This window comes from Aythya ferina, assembly GCF_964211825.1.
Source record: "Aythya ferina genome assembly, chromosome: 19".
Lineage (NCBI taxonomy): Eukaryota > Metazoa > Chordata > Aves > Anseriformes > Anatidae > Aythya > Aythya ferina.
The window spans coordinates 8,971,856-8,988,940 of record NC_140309.1 but is presented as its reverse complement, the minus strand read 5'-3'; the positions used below and the strand labels follow the sequence as shown (position 1 = coordinate 8,988,940).

Here is a 17,085-nt window from a genome sequence, read left to right as displayed (position 1 = left end):
ATAGTGCTTGATCAGTAACGTCATCAGCACATGCAAACATATAACAAAAGTTAGTGGAATGACACTACTGACAGCAGTAAAAGAAAATGACACTATTTAGTTTTGATCTTATTTTCTTTTTGAAGCAGGTAAACTGCTTAACTATCTTTATTGTAGTTAAGGGCATAATTGGCTCTGCTGAGCCACTGTTCTAAGAAACTTTGCCTCCACCTTTTAAGTCAGTGGGATCCCACTGCTGGCTGAATTAGTCTTTAGATCTGATTTTTTTAGTCTTTAGAACTCACATTGCAGAGCTGATGTAAAATGTGGCGGAGAGTTGGGATTTTTTAAAACTTATAGCAGAATCTTGAATATGTAGGACTATTACGATAAATAGAAGCTTTTGCGTTTGCAAAATGTTTATTATATGTTAAATCACACAGATTGAGGTAGCTGAGAGATATTATTAATATAGGAGACCTGTGTTTAACACAGTCTAATTTTATACATGGTTGTGTTGCTACATGTATGACTTCGCTTCCCTACTGATCAAACAAATAGTGAAGGACTAGGGATTGAATAGTTTTAAGCATTGAATTAAATTAAATAACAAAAATGTATTTATTTTGTAGGAGTAAAACTTTTTTTTTGCCTTTTCACTTTAGAATGTTCCCGACTGTGTATTATATTATTATTTGACTAAGAAAAATGAAAATTACAAAGCACTTGTGCGAAGGAATTACGGTAAACGCAGAGGAAGAAATCAGGTATCTAAAATGCATTTGTTACTTGAATATTATTGTTTTATTGTTTCATATTTACAACTGTCTTGCAATCCTGTATAGAAAGCAGGTTATGGTATATGCATGAAGTGGAAAAAAGGAAAAAGTAATTTTTCCACTAGTACACTCTTATCCCCTTTAAATATAAGGAATCCTGACATCAAGGGTTTTTTTGGTTAGCTAGTTTTTAATTCTGTGGAATATCTTCTTCCTTTGCACATTTGTGACTTTTTTGACATGACAGCTCATTTTATTTGAGGATCCTGCCATAGACATGGAGGTTGAATCCATCATTAAATCCCATGGTGGAGCCAACAGAAATAAGGTTATACATGTGACTTGCAGTGGAATAAATATAATCACTTTATAATGCCAGTGTTTGTCAAAAAGCAGAAATTAATGGTAATCATTATATGGTGGTCAGGCTCGAAGTCAAACTGGAACTTAACAGCAAGAAAAAGGAGACCAATTTAATGCATGCAAATTAAAAATTCTGCTGATTCAGGAAGAACTCATTTGGAAGTCTGGGAAACCTTTGGAGGGGAAAAGAGCAGCATATTATGAGGAATATATACATTTGCTAGGCTACCAGGGTTAGTGTGGATATTAGAAAACAAAAATAATTTAACAAGCTCAGACTTTTTCTTAATTAAGACAACAGGAAGAAAGTTGTATACTCGCTGAATGTGTCCCTACTCTTTCCATTTGGTTTTCCTCTTGCATCCAACAGCATTCTGAAAACAAAATAAAAGATACATCAGTAATGAGGTTAGGAAAGAAGATCCTATATGTAATAAAATAAATGAACAAAGAAAAAGATGTAAAGATGAAGCCTGCAGGTATTTTGAATTTGTATCATTAAAATGAATTTAACAGCTACAAATCAGTATAGATTTGCAGAAGAAATGCAGTGTTTTGTTAGAACTGAAGCTTGATTAGGGGTGCATAGGAGATAGGAAGGTCCTATAAAATTCAGGATTTTTGAAATCCTTAAACTTTAAAATATGAAAAGTTGTGGTTTATTGGACTTAGTCATATCCCAGCAGCAATACTAAAGAGAAAATTGTTGAGACTTTGAGTTACTTTGGGTTATTGTGACTGCATAATTTTTTATTGAAATGCAAAACAGTGAATTAAGTAAATAACGCGTTTCAGGATATGTGAATCCTTTCTTTCTAGTAATGTAAGTTTTGTGAGAGTCCCAGTAAATGTATTCGTTATATAGAGTAAAATTTCTGCACATGACTTCAGCTGACAAGTTGATCCTATCGGCTAAAACTGGTCAGCACGTTTTGCTTCTATGGTGGTGTTGTACTTGAGCCTTTTGAGTTGTGGCCTGGTATTCTAAAAGAAGAGATTTTGTTGATGAAGATGTACTTCTCTGTACCCCCACAAATTATGGACAGCTTGGGTGAAGGTAATTTTCATTATGCAACAGACTTTGCAGTTAGTGAAAGTATAAGTTCTGGCTCCAGTAATGGGAGAGAATGCTTGTAATGTATCCTGTATTTTGCCAGAACTTCTATTAGACTTTAAGTCTAATAATGCTTTCTTAATAGGAAAATGTATTGTTGTGTGTCTAGTAGTGGTAAAATATTAAACTAAGGATGTATGGCAAATACGAAGCAAATAAATAAATGAGACTTGTCCAAAAGAGACTTTTAGACAGTTGTTGTGAGAAGTAAGTGCAGAGAATGTTGCTGTTTTAAGTGGCTTAGTTTTTATAAAATGAGATTGGCATGATCATAGCAAGTATATACATGCTGAGCAATATCTTCACCATATGGAGTTCTGTTGCAGCTGTTCTAAGAGGTAAGGAGACATAACTGGTTCAAGCTGTAACATAACGTAACTTTAAGTTTTGATGCATTCAGAAGATCGTAATTGTATATTTACACGTCTTTCAGCTTTATTGCATTTCAGAATATCAAAATGGGCAACTGCTAGACAGACTTAATGTGTGCTCTGTGATGAGGATGCAGACAAGTGTCAGGCTTCATAGACCTGAAGACTGTTAAAGAATACTTGCAAAGTCAAGGAGATTCTCTAAACAATATAAATGGGGAAATCTTAACATTTCTGGAAGTTTATATTCAGGAGTATTATAATTAGTGTTTAGTGATGCTATAGAAAGGAATTAGATGATACCAAAATACTTGTTTGTATTTCTTAATTTTATTAATGATTAATTAGCAACATCTATGTAAGATAGTTGAAAAAAACACGTGAGAGTGTTGAACTCTCTTGCTTGCCAGAACTTTTATCTTAAGGTTGCGGAATGTAATTTATTCCCCGTGTCCCTCCCTCACCCCAGCTTTGTTTGAAGCTGATATTTTTTTGTTTCTCTGAGTAGCAATCTGAAACTTCCTTGCTGATTGGCAAACACAAGACATGTAAGATTTATGATGTGCTCCAAGATGTGCTTATGCCTGCCAATAACAGGTGCTTCAGCTTGAACTCGTAAGAGTTCATATATTTTTGTAAATTAGAAGGCAAGCAAGAAGAATGGTGCAGTGGATAAGATATTAATCATGGTAATGATGTTGAAATGCTTAAGAGATTTTTTTTTTTTTTAGTGTGTACAACTTGACTCAAATTTCAGCAGAGGCTTTTACTTTAAAGAAGCTGACTGCTAGATTAAGGCATGTAAAGTTAAGAGATGTAAGGCTTATTGAATTCTGGTATGCTTTTGTCCTTAAATAGGATTAGAAAGGACATCTTATTAAACACTGCCTAAACTGTTCCAGAATGCACACAGAGGCAACTAAACAGGTGTGTCTTACACCAAATATGGCTTAAAATGAAGAGCAAATTTTTTGACGTATTAAATGAAAGCATGGCTATAGAAAAACACTGCCCACAGATAGTCTGTGGGGCTGGCACTTTGCAAGTTTGGTCAGTGAATGCTGGAGTTCATGCAGCAAAGAAGTCAGTGCTTTTGCACTGGTTTCATTACAGATAATGCCATAAATAATTAATTGAGAGGAGGCTCTTTCTGCGTAAAGTTTCTCGTTGCAATTTGGTGGCAAAGCAGTAGCGTGTGGGGGGGTGACTTTTGCAGTCTAGCTGCCTGGTCAGCATAAACCAGTGTCCGTGGATCAACCCGCATGGCTCTGCAGCAGGTGGGACAGCCCAGTGATCCGACGAGACAGAAATTTGCTGTACTTGTGGGACAGCCAATCGTGCTGAGCTCCCCGGGGATTACCTCGGGTGACCCCAGGGAGATTAAAAGGTTGTATGTGAGACGGGCAACTCTTCTGTAGGCAGCTTAAGTGGCAGAATGACACAATTTCCTGGAATAAACATGTTGCTGGGTCAGGCAGCTGCTGCTAAAGAGCCGTGTGATGTTGGTGCTGTTGTGGGTTTTGTCCTTTTGAATCTTATCCTGAGCTAAAGCCCGTCCCCTTGCCTGGATAGTAAAAGTTTTAAGCAACAGATGAATGTGCAGGTACGTCGCTGACTGAGGCTTCAGCTGTTTTAAGGTTTGTGTTTAACCTGCCCTTGACCTATTGATTATGCATGTTCAATAAATTCTCTGTCAAACAGAGAATCCTGTTGTTTACAAAATGTAACGTTAAGGTAACCAGCAAAAACAACAGAAGATTTTCAGCATCTGTTTTGTAAATGTAAAATACAGATTTTTTTGTCTGAAAATGCATATTTTAACTCCTCGCTTTTGAGGACAGTCTGTCTAGGACAGTGGAAATAATTTACTTTAGCACGTGTCTCTGACGTCTTTATTGAAGGAATGTTTTGGATAACCAAGTAATGCCAATATCTTACGTGCTAATAGTTTGCAGGAAGATAATAGTGGTTAGCATTTGGGGTTTCTGCTCCAGTTCACATTATTAAAATGTCAAAAACAAGTCCTTTCTGTGACTATTTGCAGGCTCAGTTTTGCTAATGAAATGGTGACACCTGCTGCTACACTTACAAGAAGGTTCTTCTGTAAAAAGGAAAGCCTATTTTGAGGAATCTTTCAGTGGGCTATAAACTATCTAGCGAAGTCCTAAAACAGCAGTCTTCTGGATCTCTGTCCCTGTCTTTCTATGAACTCCAAGTGATAATTGGGCATTTGTTTGGAAGGTAGCCTTATAGAAATATTACGTATATTTTGCCTTTCAAGGTTGATTTGCAGAGTCTTAAGACCCAGTAAGGAACAACTCAGTTCTGCACACATCAGATTTGAGTGGATAGCATCTAGGTATGGCAGTTCTGCATCTGTGACTCCAGCTGAAGTGGTTTGTTTAACCCATTCATGCCCAAGCCCCTTCGGTGTAAATCCCTGTGAATGGTTCCCTCTGCGTGGCCATATCTGACTCCCCACCCTCTTTACTACGTACTGTAGTTTCTTTTGAAAGCATATTTAAGGCAGAACTTACACTGCAGTCATTTATTTGAGATCATCTTAGGTGTTTTCAGAGCGGGGGCAGAGAGCTCTCTTCTTCCCTCTCCCCTTGCCTTTGACTGGAGTTCTGCCCACCACAACTCGTGTGGTTTCTCCTGTTTTTGTTGTAGCATGCCCAGTCCAACAGCCTTGGCTTTTTCTGCTGCACTTGGAAGATCACCTTGTTACAGATGCTTTTTCAGCATAAATGGACAAAATGGGTTAAGCTCTGCATGCTCATCATGGACTTGCTGGCTTTTGAGGCTCATCAGAATTCATTTGCATCGTGTAAGGGTTCTGGGAATGTGGGGAGTGAGTTACGTGATTTACTTAGTGGCAGCCTTACTGCTTGGTGTTTTAATCTGGAGAGAGAGGAATTTGCAAGCAAGCTACAGACATAGAAATTCCACAGTGTTGGGAAGTGTAAGATGTGTTTGTCATGTGCAGGTTGATTTTTATGGATAGCAAACAGCAATAGTTGGGCTCCTTTTTATGCTGAAAAAGGTGCGTGGCCTATGCTGCTGGACTGACCAGCTTTTTATCTGGTTAATAGTCAGTGACTTAAAAAGGATCCAAAGGGGAAGTATCTCACACTAATGAATACTTGCTATGTAATCTGTATTTAGGAGAATTTCTATTCCACATTATCTTTTCAGGCATACGACTTCATTGTTTGTGTAATTCCTGCTTCCATGCATACAAACACCCGAATTATGTTCATAACACTATGAAGTGTAGTAGATTACAAAGCATCAGCTATGCTACCAGCTTTATTTTTTTTTTTACCTTAACCAGTCCAGTTCAGAAAAGCTGTTTTGAGAGCTGAAGTCTTCAAAGTATTGGGAAGCAACACAGTAGTGAGAAAAAAATATGCTAAAACTTAAACAAATTTCTTCTGTTTCCATGTTTGATGTAGTTTTCTCAATACATACTTTTTTCTGTGTGAATACTTGTATTTTTTTAATGTTTAAAACTTCACAGGGTATTTAGCTTATCTTTTGCTAGGGTACTTCTAACAGCTAAGGCAGACAGGGAATGCCACGGGTAGTTTATTTTTTTGTGTGTGATAAGGATTAAAAAAAAAACAATGCCACATGTTCTTCTCGCATTTTTGAGACTTTATTTTATTTCCTTTTTTAGCAGTTGTAAATGGTCATCCTGGTAATTCTTTGTGATTATATGAGGTAACAGAAATTCTTTGCATTAATTCCCGTTTGAAGTAGATCATGTCTTCTGGAGAGTTTAAATCAAATTTATCTGCTTTCTAAAATGAGGCATTTTTTCCATGTGGCAGTCATCTGGCTTCACTCTGAGAGATAAGGAGTGAGTGTCCCTTAACAGAAAATACGTAAATAGGATAATAACGGGTAATAGTAATTACTGTGTCTTTTGTTGGTACTTATATGCTTGCAAAACTATAATCTCAATACAGGCTACAGTGTATTAAAAAAATAAGGTTATAATTTTCCTTCTGCACAACATAAATTCACTAGAAATATAAATCTAAAATTCCTGATGTTGTTTTGAACAATTATATTTCTTAATTACTAACAACAGCCTTGAGAAAGGTGGCTTAGATTTGGTCTTATTGTTCATGCTATAGTATCTTCTGTTTTCAAGTTGTGAGCTGTTGTGTTTTACTTTTTTCAAATGTACAACATTAAAAATGAAATTTGGGGGGAGCAACAACATTACTACACAAGATGTTAGACCTCTCCTAGGCACTTCTAACAATGTGGCTGTTCATTTTTAGTACAACGTATGATAACACATTTATTTGTTAACACATACAATTGTATGTTATCATGTCTGTGCTCACTCTGCAAAAGAAACCTGTACCTCCATTGAATTTATAAGACAAAATACAGTATCTGAATAGGAGAGCTGAACAGAAGAAACTCAAGAGAAAATAAGCTGAGAGCTACTGAGGATCTACAGCTAATATGTAGAAACTGAATATTCTGTGGCAGAGGGGATTTTGAATTTTGGGAGATATGCTCAATTCATTATAGTTCCAGGGTGTAGATAGGTATTACAGTTTTTGGCAGAGGTGTTTTACTGTTTTAATGACAGATGTGCAGTAACTGTAACTTAAAATACTATTGGGTGACGGGTAAGGTAATATCAGTGTTTGTGTTGCTCTTGAGTATGAGTTGTTGTATCTTTCTACATACTGTAAAAACATGTAAATTCCATTTTATTTTAGCAACAAATTGCTCGTCCTTCTCAAGAAGAAAAGGTAGAAGAAAAGGTAGAAGAGGAAAAAGCAGAAAAAGCAGACAAAAAAGAGGAGGAAAAGAAAGATGAGGAGGAAAAGGATGAGAAGGATGAATCAAAGTAAGTATATGTGGACTGAAAACACGCTAATTCATTCCTGATTGCAGCAACTTTTTATTACAAAGAGCAAAACGTAGTTGCTATTAGTCTAGCAGTGAAATCTGGACTGAAAACTTTCTATTTAGGTTAATTCTTATGCATTAAGCCTTTTTTTGATATATAAATTTCTTTGTCTTGCCGATATAATCAGACTGGTACAAAAAGCCAGAGTGACTTTTCTGTTTGTTTGTTTGTTTGTTTTTTCCTCTCCCCACGGGTAACACTTTGCATTTCATTGGCTTTGTTTTTTTTTTTTTTTTTTTTTAATGTTCTGTCACAATGTCCGTATCTTCTTTGCAGTTGATAATGTCATGCATCTGTTACTCTCTAGCAATTCTAACTTTTTGGCAGTAAGTGAATTCTGTTTCACTGTTAAGGTGTCTTGGTTTTGTTTTCTTCCAAGTCAAAATGGGAAGTAAGATCTGATGCATAGTTTTTAAAACCATATTCAGGAATATCTGCCCATAAGAGCTATCTGAATGAGTCTGAATCGCCTTTGTTAACTATTTTCAGAGATAATACCAAAGAAAAGGACAAAACCGAAGTTGCACCAGAGGAAACAGAGGAAAGGGAACAGGCCACTCCTAGGGGCCGAAAAACTGCCAATAGTCAAGGTCGTCGTAAGGGCAGAATCACCAGATCAATGACAAATGAAGCTGCACAAGCAAATGCTGCTGCAGCTGCAGCCACTGAAGAACCACCACCGCCTCTTCCACCCCCACCAGAACCTTGTGAGTAGCATTTATAGGACACTTGGGGACCCATCTGGTAGTCAGGCTCTTCACTGAAATAAAGCCGTGCTCTGTGCATGGAGCGCACTTTGGGGTTGTTTGTTTGTTTGTTTTTTTTGTTTAGTATTACGTCTTTATTCTTAGGCCTGCTCATAATTTTGTGACTGGTACTGCTAAACTTCATGAATGTAACTGATTAGTATGTGTGTAATCAGATGAGTCTTTTAAAATCACGTGTGGGGCAGGGGGAGCCAGATAAGCTTTTCAGTGATAACTACTTTTTGTCTGTTTGCAGGGTTAATGCTGTGTATCCATACAGATCCAAATGCATTTGACAAAGATTGACTTACAGGCTGTAGCTCACAGAAGTTGTTGTTAAATAAGTAGACCTGATATTTGAGTACTTTGGGGAGTTTCATAATCTGAAATAGATCCTAGCAAGTAATTGTTGTTGTTTTTGCATTAGATGGCAAGAGAATTCTTTAAAATAGAAACGTTACTCTGTTGGCATGTACTGGTAGAAAAAACTACCTTATCTCTGGCTACATGTCTAAAAAGGCTGACATAATCTGTGGTGGTGCAGAAACACTATCAAACAAAATACCTCATGGCTAAATAATTATTTAGGGTGGTGTGGCAATTTTTTTTCCTGCAGTGCTCTGCTGTAGCAAAGTTTATTGCTCTTACCTCTTCAACTACATAGTTACAGGCAGCTAGATACTCTTATAGACGTTGTAACAACTTTCTATTGCTCAAATATTCTGTACTTCCTGAAGAACAGAGTAAGTGGGCATGCGAGTTCACTCGTAGCTTAAATTATCAGAAATGGACGTTTTGCTCAGTTGATAAACTTTTTTTTTTGTCAGCTGCTGAACTAAGACAATAGGTTTTTTCTTTATTTTGATGAGATTTCCTGGAAATCCAGAATAGCTTTTGAGTGCATCAGATATTTTATAGTGCCCTACTTGTATTGTTTGTTAATGGAAGCTGTTGAATACCCACTAATTGATAAATAACCATTTCAGTCCTTTCTGCATTAGTCAGTGAAATAGGATGGAACTAGCTCACAGCACATTGGATTGTGAGAAAAGTGCAGAACTTTTGGAGAAGCTGCTGTATTGTGCCTCCTTCCCCCCAGTTGTGAATAATATTAAAATCAGTGAAACACTGCTGTGTTTTGTATTTTACCCTGAGTTGATTACATACTTGCTATGTAAGGTCAGGGTTAAATTACAGTTGAGAATCAGTTTTATTTCTTCAGGCCCCATTGTAGTCAATGTACTGATTAAGACAATCATATGGGCAGTAAGAGCACAGAAAGTTCTTTTGTAATTTTTAGAAGAATATAGCATGTTTGAGTTACAGTAATATCTAAATTTAAGAAACCTTGCCAGATACATAGAAAAGAATGGATCACAAGGAAGGAAAAGGGCACTGCTGAGAATGTACATTTATATCTTGGTTTAAAGGAGACTGACTATTTCCCACTGACAAGAGCAGTTTTTCTGAGTGACTTGAACAAGCGTTAATGTAAACAGGATAATAGATTATGGGATGGTCGTAAAAGTGTCTCTTAGTCTTTTCTCTGATCAGTCATGGTTTTTCTTTCAGCTTCTGCAGAACCTGTGGAGACATCCCGCTGGACAGAAGAAGAAATGGAAGTTGCTAAAAAAGGTAAATCTTGTAAAACTTCTGTTTTACTTCACAATACTTGTACTTACTGAATTATTGAAAACATATTTACTTCAAATTCTACAAGTTCAAACTCTTTGCAGCACTACACTGAATGAATAACTTGAAATTTGCTGGTTTTGTTTAGTTTTTAACACAAGCATCTTTAACAGGCAAACACATTTTTTTGGGGATGTGTTGACTTATTTCATATGGCCTTCTTAGAGCTATTTGATGTTGTACTTGGTCCACAGAAGCCTGAGAAACAGATGTGAAGATATGTATGTTGTATGTAAACTTTCAAAGTAACATGTTTAAAGTTTACAAAATGTCATTTTGTATAAGGCATTCTTCAAGCAGAAAAGTTAGTGTATTGTATAACTTGTTACTTGGTAGATACTGTCATCTGTAAATATTATGCATAAAATAAACATTTTAGCAAAGGCATTATGTATTAGCAACAGCTAGTAAGAGTTGAGTTTGAAGGCTTTATTAGCAGATGTTTAGATACTCAGCTTTATACTAACCCATAATTAGTGGTCATATCAGTTTTCACTGAGAATTCTTTTAAAGGATGGCAATACTTTTGTATCTTCCCTTCCCACTAGTTCCATTTATTAGGGTTTGGATAGCTGAATTATTTATCATAGTAAATACCTGTTCCTATATGTTTGAACAGGCCTAGTAGAACATGGACGCAACTGGGCAGCGATTGCCAAAATGGTTGGGACGAAAAGTGAAGCTCAGTGTAAGAACTTCTACTTCAACTATAAAAGGAGACACAACTTGGACAGTCTCCTTCAACAGCACAAACAGAAGGTAAGCGCAGTGGGCATTGACTATTTTACAGGGAAAAACTTGGCATCTCTCTGAAGTCCTTCATCATGCTTCACTAAGACGGTGTTGCAGTAACCACTTCTTTCCTTTTCCACTTGTTTTTCTTTTGCAACATGTATCTCCTAGAAAAGGCAGCTGAGTCTCAGTGACCTGTGATACTAATCGCTTCGTACTTCAAAGTGCAATAGAAAATTTTCTATCAGATAGCACACTCAAGCCTGAAGAGTTCCTTACCTCTTTGAAAATGACATTCCTTATCAGTACACCAGCAAGTATAGAAGTTCAGGTTATCACTGTAGAACATTTACCTTGAAACATGTCGTGTCATGCAGTAAGCACTAACCTTACAAACCAGAGCAAAAGAATTAAGAAAACAACCAGGAACTGAAAGTTCTGGGGCATCTAAAATAGAATACTGAGAGCTGGAATCCTCTAAGCTGTGGTGTCCTAGTCTTCTCTCCACTGAAGTGAAGAGCTTCAGTGTCTGTGTTTGCTGCAGTAGTTCCATTTCTCCCCCAAATATGTAAGGAGTCAGTGGTTTGTTCCCAAACACGCTTTTGGTGATAAAAAGCAAAAGCTGGACAAAAGTTGAAAGAATATGCCCTTGTGAATGAATATGTGCTAAACAGAGATTCAGTGCCGTTTATTTTAATCTGAGATTAAGAAATGGGAATGCATGTTAGAAACAAAACAAAAAACTTGTAAATGTTCAGCATGATATAAATACCATATATTTACCAGTCTTCACGAAGGCCCCGTGAGGAGCGAGATGTGTCACAGTGTGAGAGCGTAGCTTCGACTGTGTCAGCTCAGGAGGATGAAGATATTGAAGCATCTAATGAAGAAGAGAATCCAGAAGACAGTGAAGGTAACTTCCAGGGACTGGAACTCCTGTATGCACTGAAAGAGAGGGACAGACATATGTTTAGTTTGTGTCAGTGGTGATCAGAAAGTTGTGTGCGAATTCGTAATGTGGTGCTCGATACTGTGTTTCAGTTGGATTTTAATTGTTTGAACACACTTCACTAGTTGTATCTGGAGGGAGAAAAAGCATTTTCAGTATTGAGCGGCCTGAAAATACTAATCCTTAGTATTTTGAGGTATTTTGACTATTCTGTTTTCTAAAAGATAAATTAATAGTGTCTGGAATTGTGCATGCTGAAGCAAGTTGAATCAAAGATTTGTGACCTTTGTTAGTTAATGCTCTCAGTAAAACAGCTGGGCAATTGTCTTGTATTTTGAGACAGCAAACATGCATCTGATTATTTTTAAAAAGATAAAAAGCAGCAGTTGACTTAAACTTAATTGGATCTCATTAAGTTGAACCTTTATTCTAAAACTTTTTTTCAGGTGCTGAAAATAGTTCCGATACAGAAAGTGCTCCATCTCCAACTCCAGCAGAACCTGCTAAACCAAGTGAAGAAACTCCACCTGATAATGCTGCCTCGAAAATAACCACTGAGGCAGCGGCAGAACAGGAATCTACTGTTAAACCTGCAGCCAGCACATCTCCCTCCTTAACAGCCCAAAGTGTATCAACAGCTGAAAGTCAGACCTCTGAGCCACAGGTTAAGGAAGAAATAAATAATGAGGCAGAAGAACCTATGGATGTTGACAGTAGAAGCCATGCAGTTGAAGCTAAGCCTGTGCTCAATCTTCCAGTACATACCAAAGTAGAACCTGTAGAGACGGAAATGAGGCTACCAGAGAATATTCAAGTGAAAATAGAGAGTGATACCAAAGAGAGGGAGATGGAGAAACCCAAGGAAAAGTCAGAACCTGAGGAAATGGACTATAGTCTGTCACAACAGGTTAACTCAGCAAGACAAGAACCCCATTCAGATAATGATTCGAGCGCTACCTGTAGCGCTGATGAGGAAGTTGATGGAGAACCTGACAGACAAGGGTGAGTTTAATTGTTTAGCATTCATAAATAGCCATCTTTAAAAAGTGGTTTTACTTAACAGTGGTCAAAACCTGTCATCAGTAGCAATGTTTTTGTTAAGAGTTTTTACTGTGGAAAGAATTTCTAAAGAGACTTTGCTGGAAGTACAATAGGGGGAAGCATTGATTAAAAAACCTTATGAAAAGCTCAAAGAAAGTTATTGTAATGCAGAGCAAGGCAAAATTCCATAATTGACTGGGTAATTAGCAAACTAGCACAACTACCTGGAAAGCTAGAGAATAAGGGAAATTGAGCCATGTGGGATCTGTTCAGAGAATGGGAATCACGTTAAACAATCATCTGGAAAGGACAGCAGCTTACTAAAACACTGAAAATTTGCCAAAGCATGAAAAAAGATTCAAGATGCTCCTGGCATGAGTTTCCAGGATGAGTAACTGTGGTATTTTCTGGTGAGAAGGGGAAGCTTTTGTTGCTGCATGATTGATACACAGACACTTAAAAACCAATTACCAACTCAAAAAAAAATAAAAAATAAAGTGGGTGATTTTGTAAATCCCCCCATCTATCCACTAAAAAAATCATCAATGGTTGTGTAATTGGATCTGTACTCAAGTTCTTTGTTTTGTTGTTGTTTTTTTTTTTTTTTTTTTTTTTTGCTGCTTTTGCACAGTACTTCTGTACAAATCTACACATTCAGAAGTACACATTTCTTTATAGGGTGATTCACTCACTTGGGAAATCTTGGGGGCTCTCCATTCCCTTTAGAGAAAAACTGTTTGAATGCAGAGCCAAAAATTCAGCATGTTTTAATTGATTCTTATTCTCACAAGTTCAGTTTAGTAGAATGTATCCAAACCTTGAATTTGATAGGAAAAACAGCCTGAGTATGTTTTAGTAGGAGATGACAATAGCTTAAAAATAAAATAAAAAAAAAATCTAAGGGCATAAAATGCTCTTTTTTTTTTTTTTTTTAAACATTTCTAGAGGGTATACAAGCAAATAAATGTGAGTCCTGTACCTAATTACTGCCATTGAACCATGCTATATCAGCTGATAGAACAATCTCTTGAAGGCTATTATTAATAGAGTCGTGGAAGGTATTTCTCACCCCCTACCAGCCTGTGTCTGTAAACTAACAGACAGATGTCCTGAGAAGTAGATGACCTCTTTCTTCAAAGTGTATAAGTAGTGTCTGCGTGCATCTAGTTGTTCCTGGGAACTTGGCCCTAAACACAGCGGATAACCCACACGAGTAGATAGGGCTTTAAATGGACAATGCTGCTTATCTTTGGAACCTTTGTATCTTTGAGGGTAGATGGTTCATACCACTGATGATGAATGAAATCTTTTACTGTTCTGTTGGTACAATTCCTATGTAACCATAGCGTAGCTTCAGAGCCAATGCCCCCTCCTTCCCAGTGGTCTTAATATACACACAGTACTGAGGATAGATGTTAAATGTCAAAAGTATCCAGTGTCATTGTTCCGCATATGCTCTTTTGAAGAGGGCAGTCGGTGGTGTTTCTGCACCCTCTGTCTTCAGACATCATCTTTTCCACTTCAAAAATGCATTAGCCCTCCACGTGAAAATAGTCTGTGGTACACTACACTACTGTTTATGTATTTCCTATGGACTAAATATATCTAGTGCTTGCCATCTATTTTTTTCCAAGGCATTCTTTATAAAGAAGGTTCCGTTCTGGTAGGACTGCATATATAGAAACTGCATACATGATTTTCTGGTTTTCAAGATTCTGAACAATTCTTCTGGTATTTCTTTGTATTTTACAAAATAGCAGTATCTGTTGCTTGTTCTACCAGATGTGCTTTGGGACAAACAAAACACGGTTAATTATTTTTTTTACTTTGTCCGGTGTGTTAAACGTGTTGTTTTTTTCTTTTTTGAAGTTGAGAGGCTTATTTTTGCCTGTAATTTTTAAAGTTGTTTAATCTTGTTCTTTTTGGTGATATTTTTCCCTTCCTTCTTTCTCTTATTCCAGTATCTTCAGGGAGTCAAAGCCCTCACTGTTAAACCCCACTGGGTCAATACTGGTGTCACCTACAATAAAGCAAGGGCAGATGGACCTACAACAACTTCACCACCGAGCTGCTGTCATACCACCAATGGTATGGGGTCTTTCAAGTAATGTTTGAAGGAACATGTTGTCCTGAGAACTAGCTCTAGTACTAAAGCAGGAAAAAAAAAAGGAACAAGGAAATGTATTGTTTGCTTTGTTATCGTAATACTTTTAAGGAGTAAATTAAATACAAACAAATATACAAATGTTAGCCTAAAAACAGGCACAGACCATTTGAAATGCTCATACATGCACTATACACCTGCTCAAGTGGAGCCGTTGAAGAAGACAGTTACTTTAGTAAATACCTGCATTAATGTACCCAATGTTAACATCTTCCCCTCTTTGTAGGTTTCTTGCAGTCCCTGTACTGTTCCTGTTGGAACACCAGTGAGTGGCTATGCACTCTATCAACGGCACATTAAAGCGATGCATGAGTCAGCACTGCTGGAAGAACAACGCCAGAGGCAAGAGCAGCTGGATATGGAGTATCGAAGTTCTGTAAGCCCATGCGGCACTTCCAAGAGCCCTAACGTCGAGTGGGAAGGTAGGTAGTTTTACATCTGTCATGTCATAGAGGTAACCCTGCATTTTATGTCCGCACTTTCCACTGTCTGCCACATTTAGGAAGGAAAATTTAGCGTACTGTTGATTGTTACCTTCTGATAGGACTTGATTGAAGGAACCTCTTTATTATAACAGGTGCTGCTGCAGTTACAGTGTTGGGGAACCACCTTATAATTTCCTTAGATAAAGCAGAACTGGCTCCAGTGGGGTGAGATCAGAATTCAGTTTTCGGAAACTAAAGGTGAAGTTGCAAGAGAATTGCTAATAGACAATGAGCACAATTAAGAGGAATATTTTACTGCACCAGAGTACGTGGACATTGAGCCCTGGAATACTGCACAAAAAAATGGTAGAACTGTCATGTTGTAGCCTGTCAGACCATGGAAGGGCTGTGAGAAAGGTTTTTCTTCTTGCAAATATGGAGGTTGGTTGCTTTTGCCTAAATAGATGCTGCTTGGAGGCATGATTTGAACTGAGATCTCAGATCTGGATCTTTATTTCCAGAATGTGGCTCTTGTATTCTGTGGTACAGAACAAATCCAGAGCTGTTCACAGAACCTGTCAGGGTTCCTGAACAAGGATGTTTCTATTACCATTGTTGGTTACAGAAATGTGATTCAGATGGGCAATTTACATTTCTATTTAAGATCCAGCAGATGCATTTAGTAGCTTTAATAGACGCTTGCATTATGTTTTCTCTCAGTGTAAATTGGCTGTTCTTTCAGTCTTTGAACTGAAATTATTCTAATTCTCTTAACAACGTGGAAATTGCAAACAGCTTAGCAGATGATTGTCTTTATTTATGCAAGAAAAGCATATTCTATGGGAGGTCCAGCTCTGTGCTATAACTGTTACCTCTAGATACCCAACTTTCTTTCCTGGAAAATGAATAGGTCCAGAAACAACACTGTAACTGGGAAATAAAACCAGTGTGGCTAATGTGTTGAATATTAGTGTTAGAGATACCATCATAGATGCATAATTCTGCATTCTTTGATTTAATGTCCTTGTGCATTGTGTCTGTTGGCTCCGCAATGTTAGCAGTGTAAACTATCATGGTCTTTGAAACTTGAGTGCTTTGCACTTAACATGCTCAACAATTTTAAAATTATGCTGTGAAAACACTTCATCTTAATTACTTTTATTGAAGTGAAATGAAGGAAACGTACCCTTTTTTTTTTTTGCCTGTTAAAATAGTGAGAAGGGAACTTGTGGATTGAGGGGGGAGGGTATAGGGTTGCTGGTTTTGGAAGTTGCTTCTTTAGGTAGAAAGTCTGGGGATGCTTAAAAGTACCATTTAACTAAAATACTATCTGAATAACTCTTGGCATTGGCAGTACTGTATTATGAACTGTGGGAAAGTTCTAGCATCAAGTCTCTGCCAGCAAAAATCAAGGGTGTTACTGAAGCAGTGAGGGGGGGATAATGTGGTTAATGTAAATGGGTTCTACAAGTCTGGACATCTTCATCTGCAGACTAAAGAGGCTGACATGTCATCAGATCATTGCAGTAGCTACTTCCTAACATACGTTGTGCATGCCAGCTTATCCATCTACCCGTGTATGTAGGAGAGAACCCACAGACTGTTTAAAAATGTGGTATTGCATACATTGGAATATACACATCCAGTGACTGTACTGCAGGGCATCTAGTCAAACTGAAGGGCATATTGTTGATTGGCTTATGACAAGCTACAAAATACTTCACCATTAAATATAATAGTAAAAAGCTCCTTTAAGGAGCTATTATGGGATGACTAGTGTCATCTTTC

General features: G+C 37.3%; 1 protein-coding gene across 5 annotated transcripts in view; it reads left to right on the top strand.

Annotated features, from left to right (window-relative positions):
* The window catches only part of NCOR1 (nuclear receptor corepressor 1), a 66,881-nt gene that overhangs the window by 28,758 nt on the left and 21,038 nt on the right, over positions 1-17,085 (top strand). For all 5 annotated transcript variants that reach the window (XM_084493317.1, XM_084493318.1, XM_084493319.1 and 2 more), the window contains 9 exons: positions 645-746; positions 7,355-7,485; positions 8,038-8,255; positions 9,867-9,929; positions 10,606-10,745; positions 11,505-11,631; positions 12,114-12,669; positions 14,670-14,796; positions 15,099-15,294. In XM_084493317.1, coding sequence (XP_084349443.1) covers positions 645-746; positions 7,355-7,485; positions 8,038-8,255; positions 9,867-9,929; positions 10,606-10,745; positions 11,505-11,631; positions 12,114-12,669; positions 14,670-14,796; positions 15,099-15,294 — 1,660 coding nt within the window. The remainder of the gene's footprint in view (positions 1-644; positions 747-7,354; positions 7,486-8,037; positions 8,256-9,866; positions 9,930-10,605; positions 10,746-11,504; positions 11,632-12,113; positions 12,670-14,669; positions 14,797-15,098; positions 15,295-17,085) is intronic.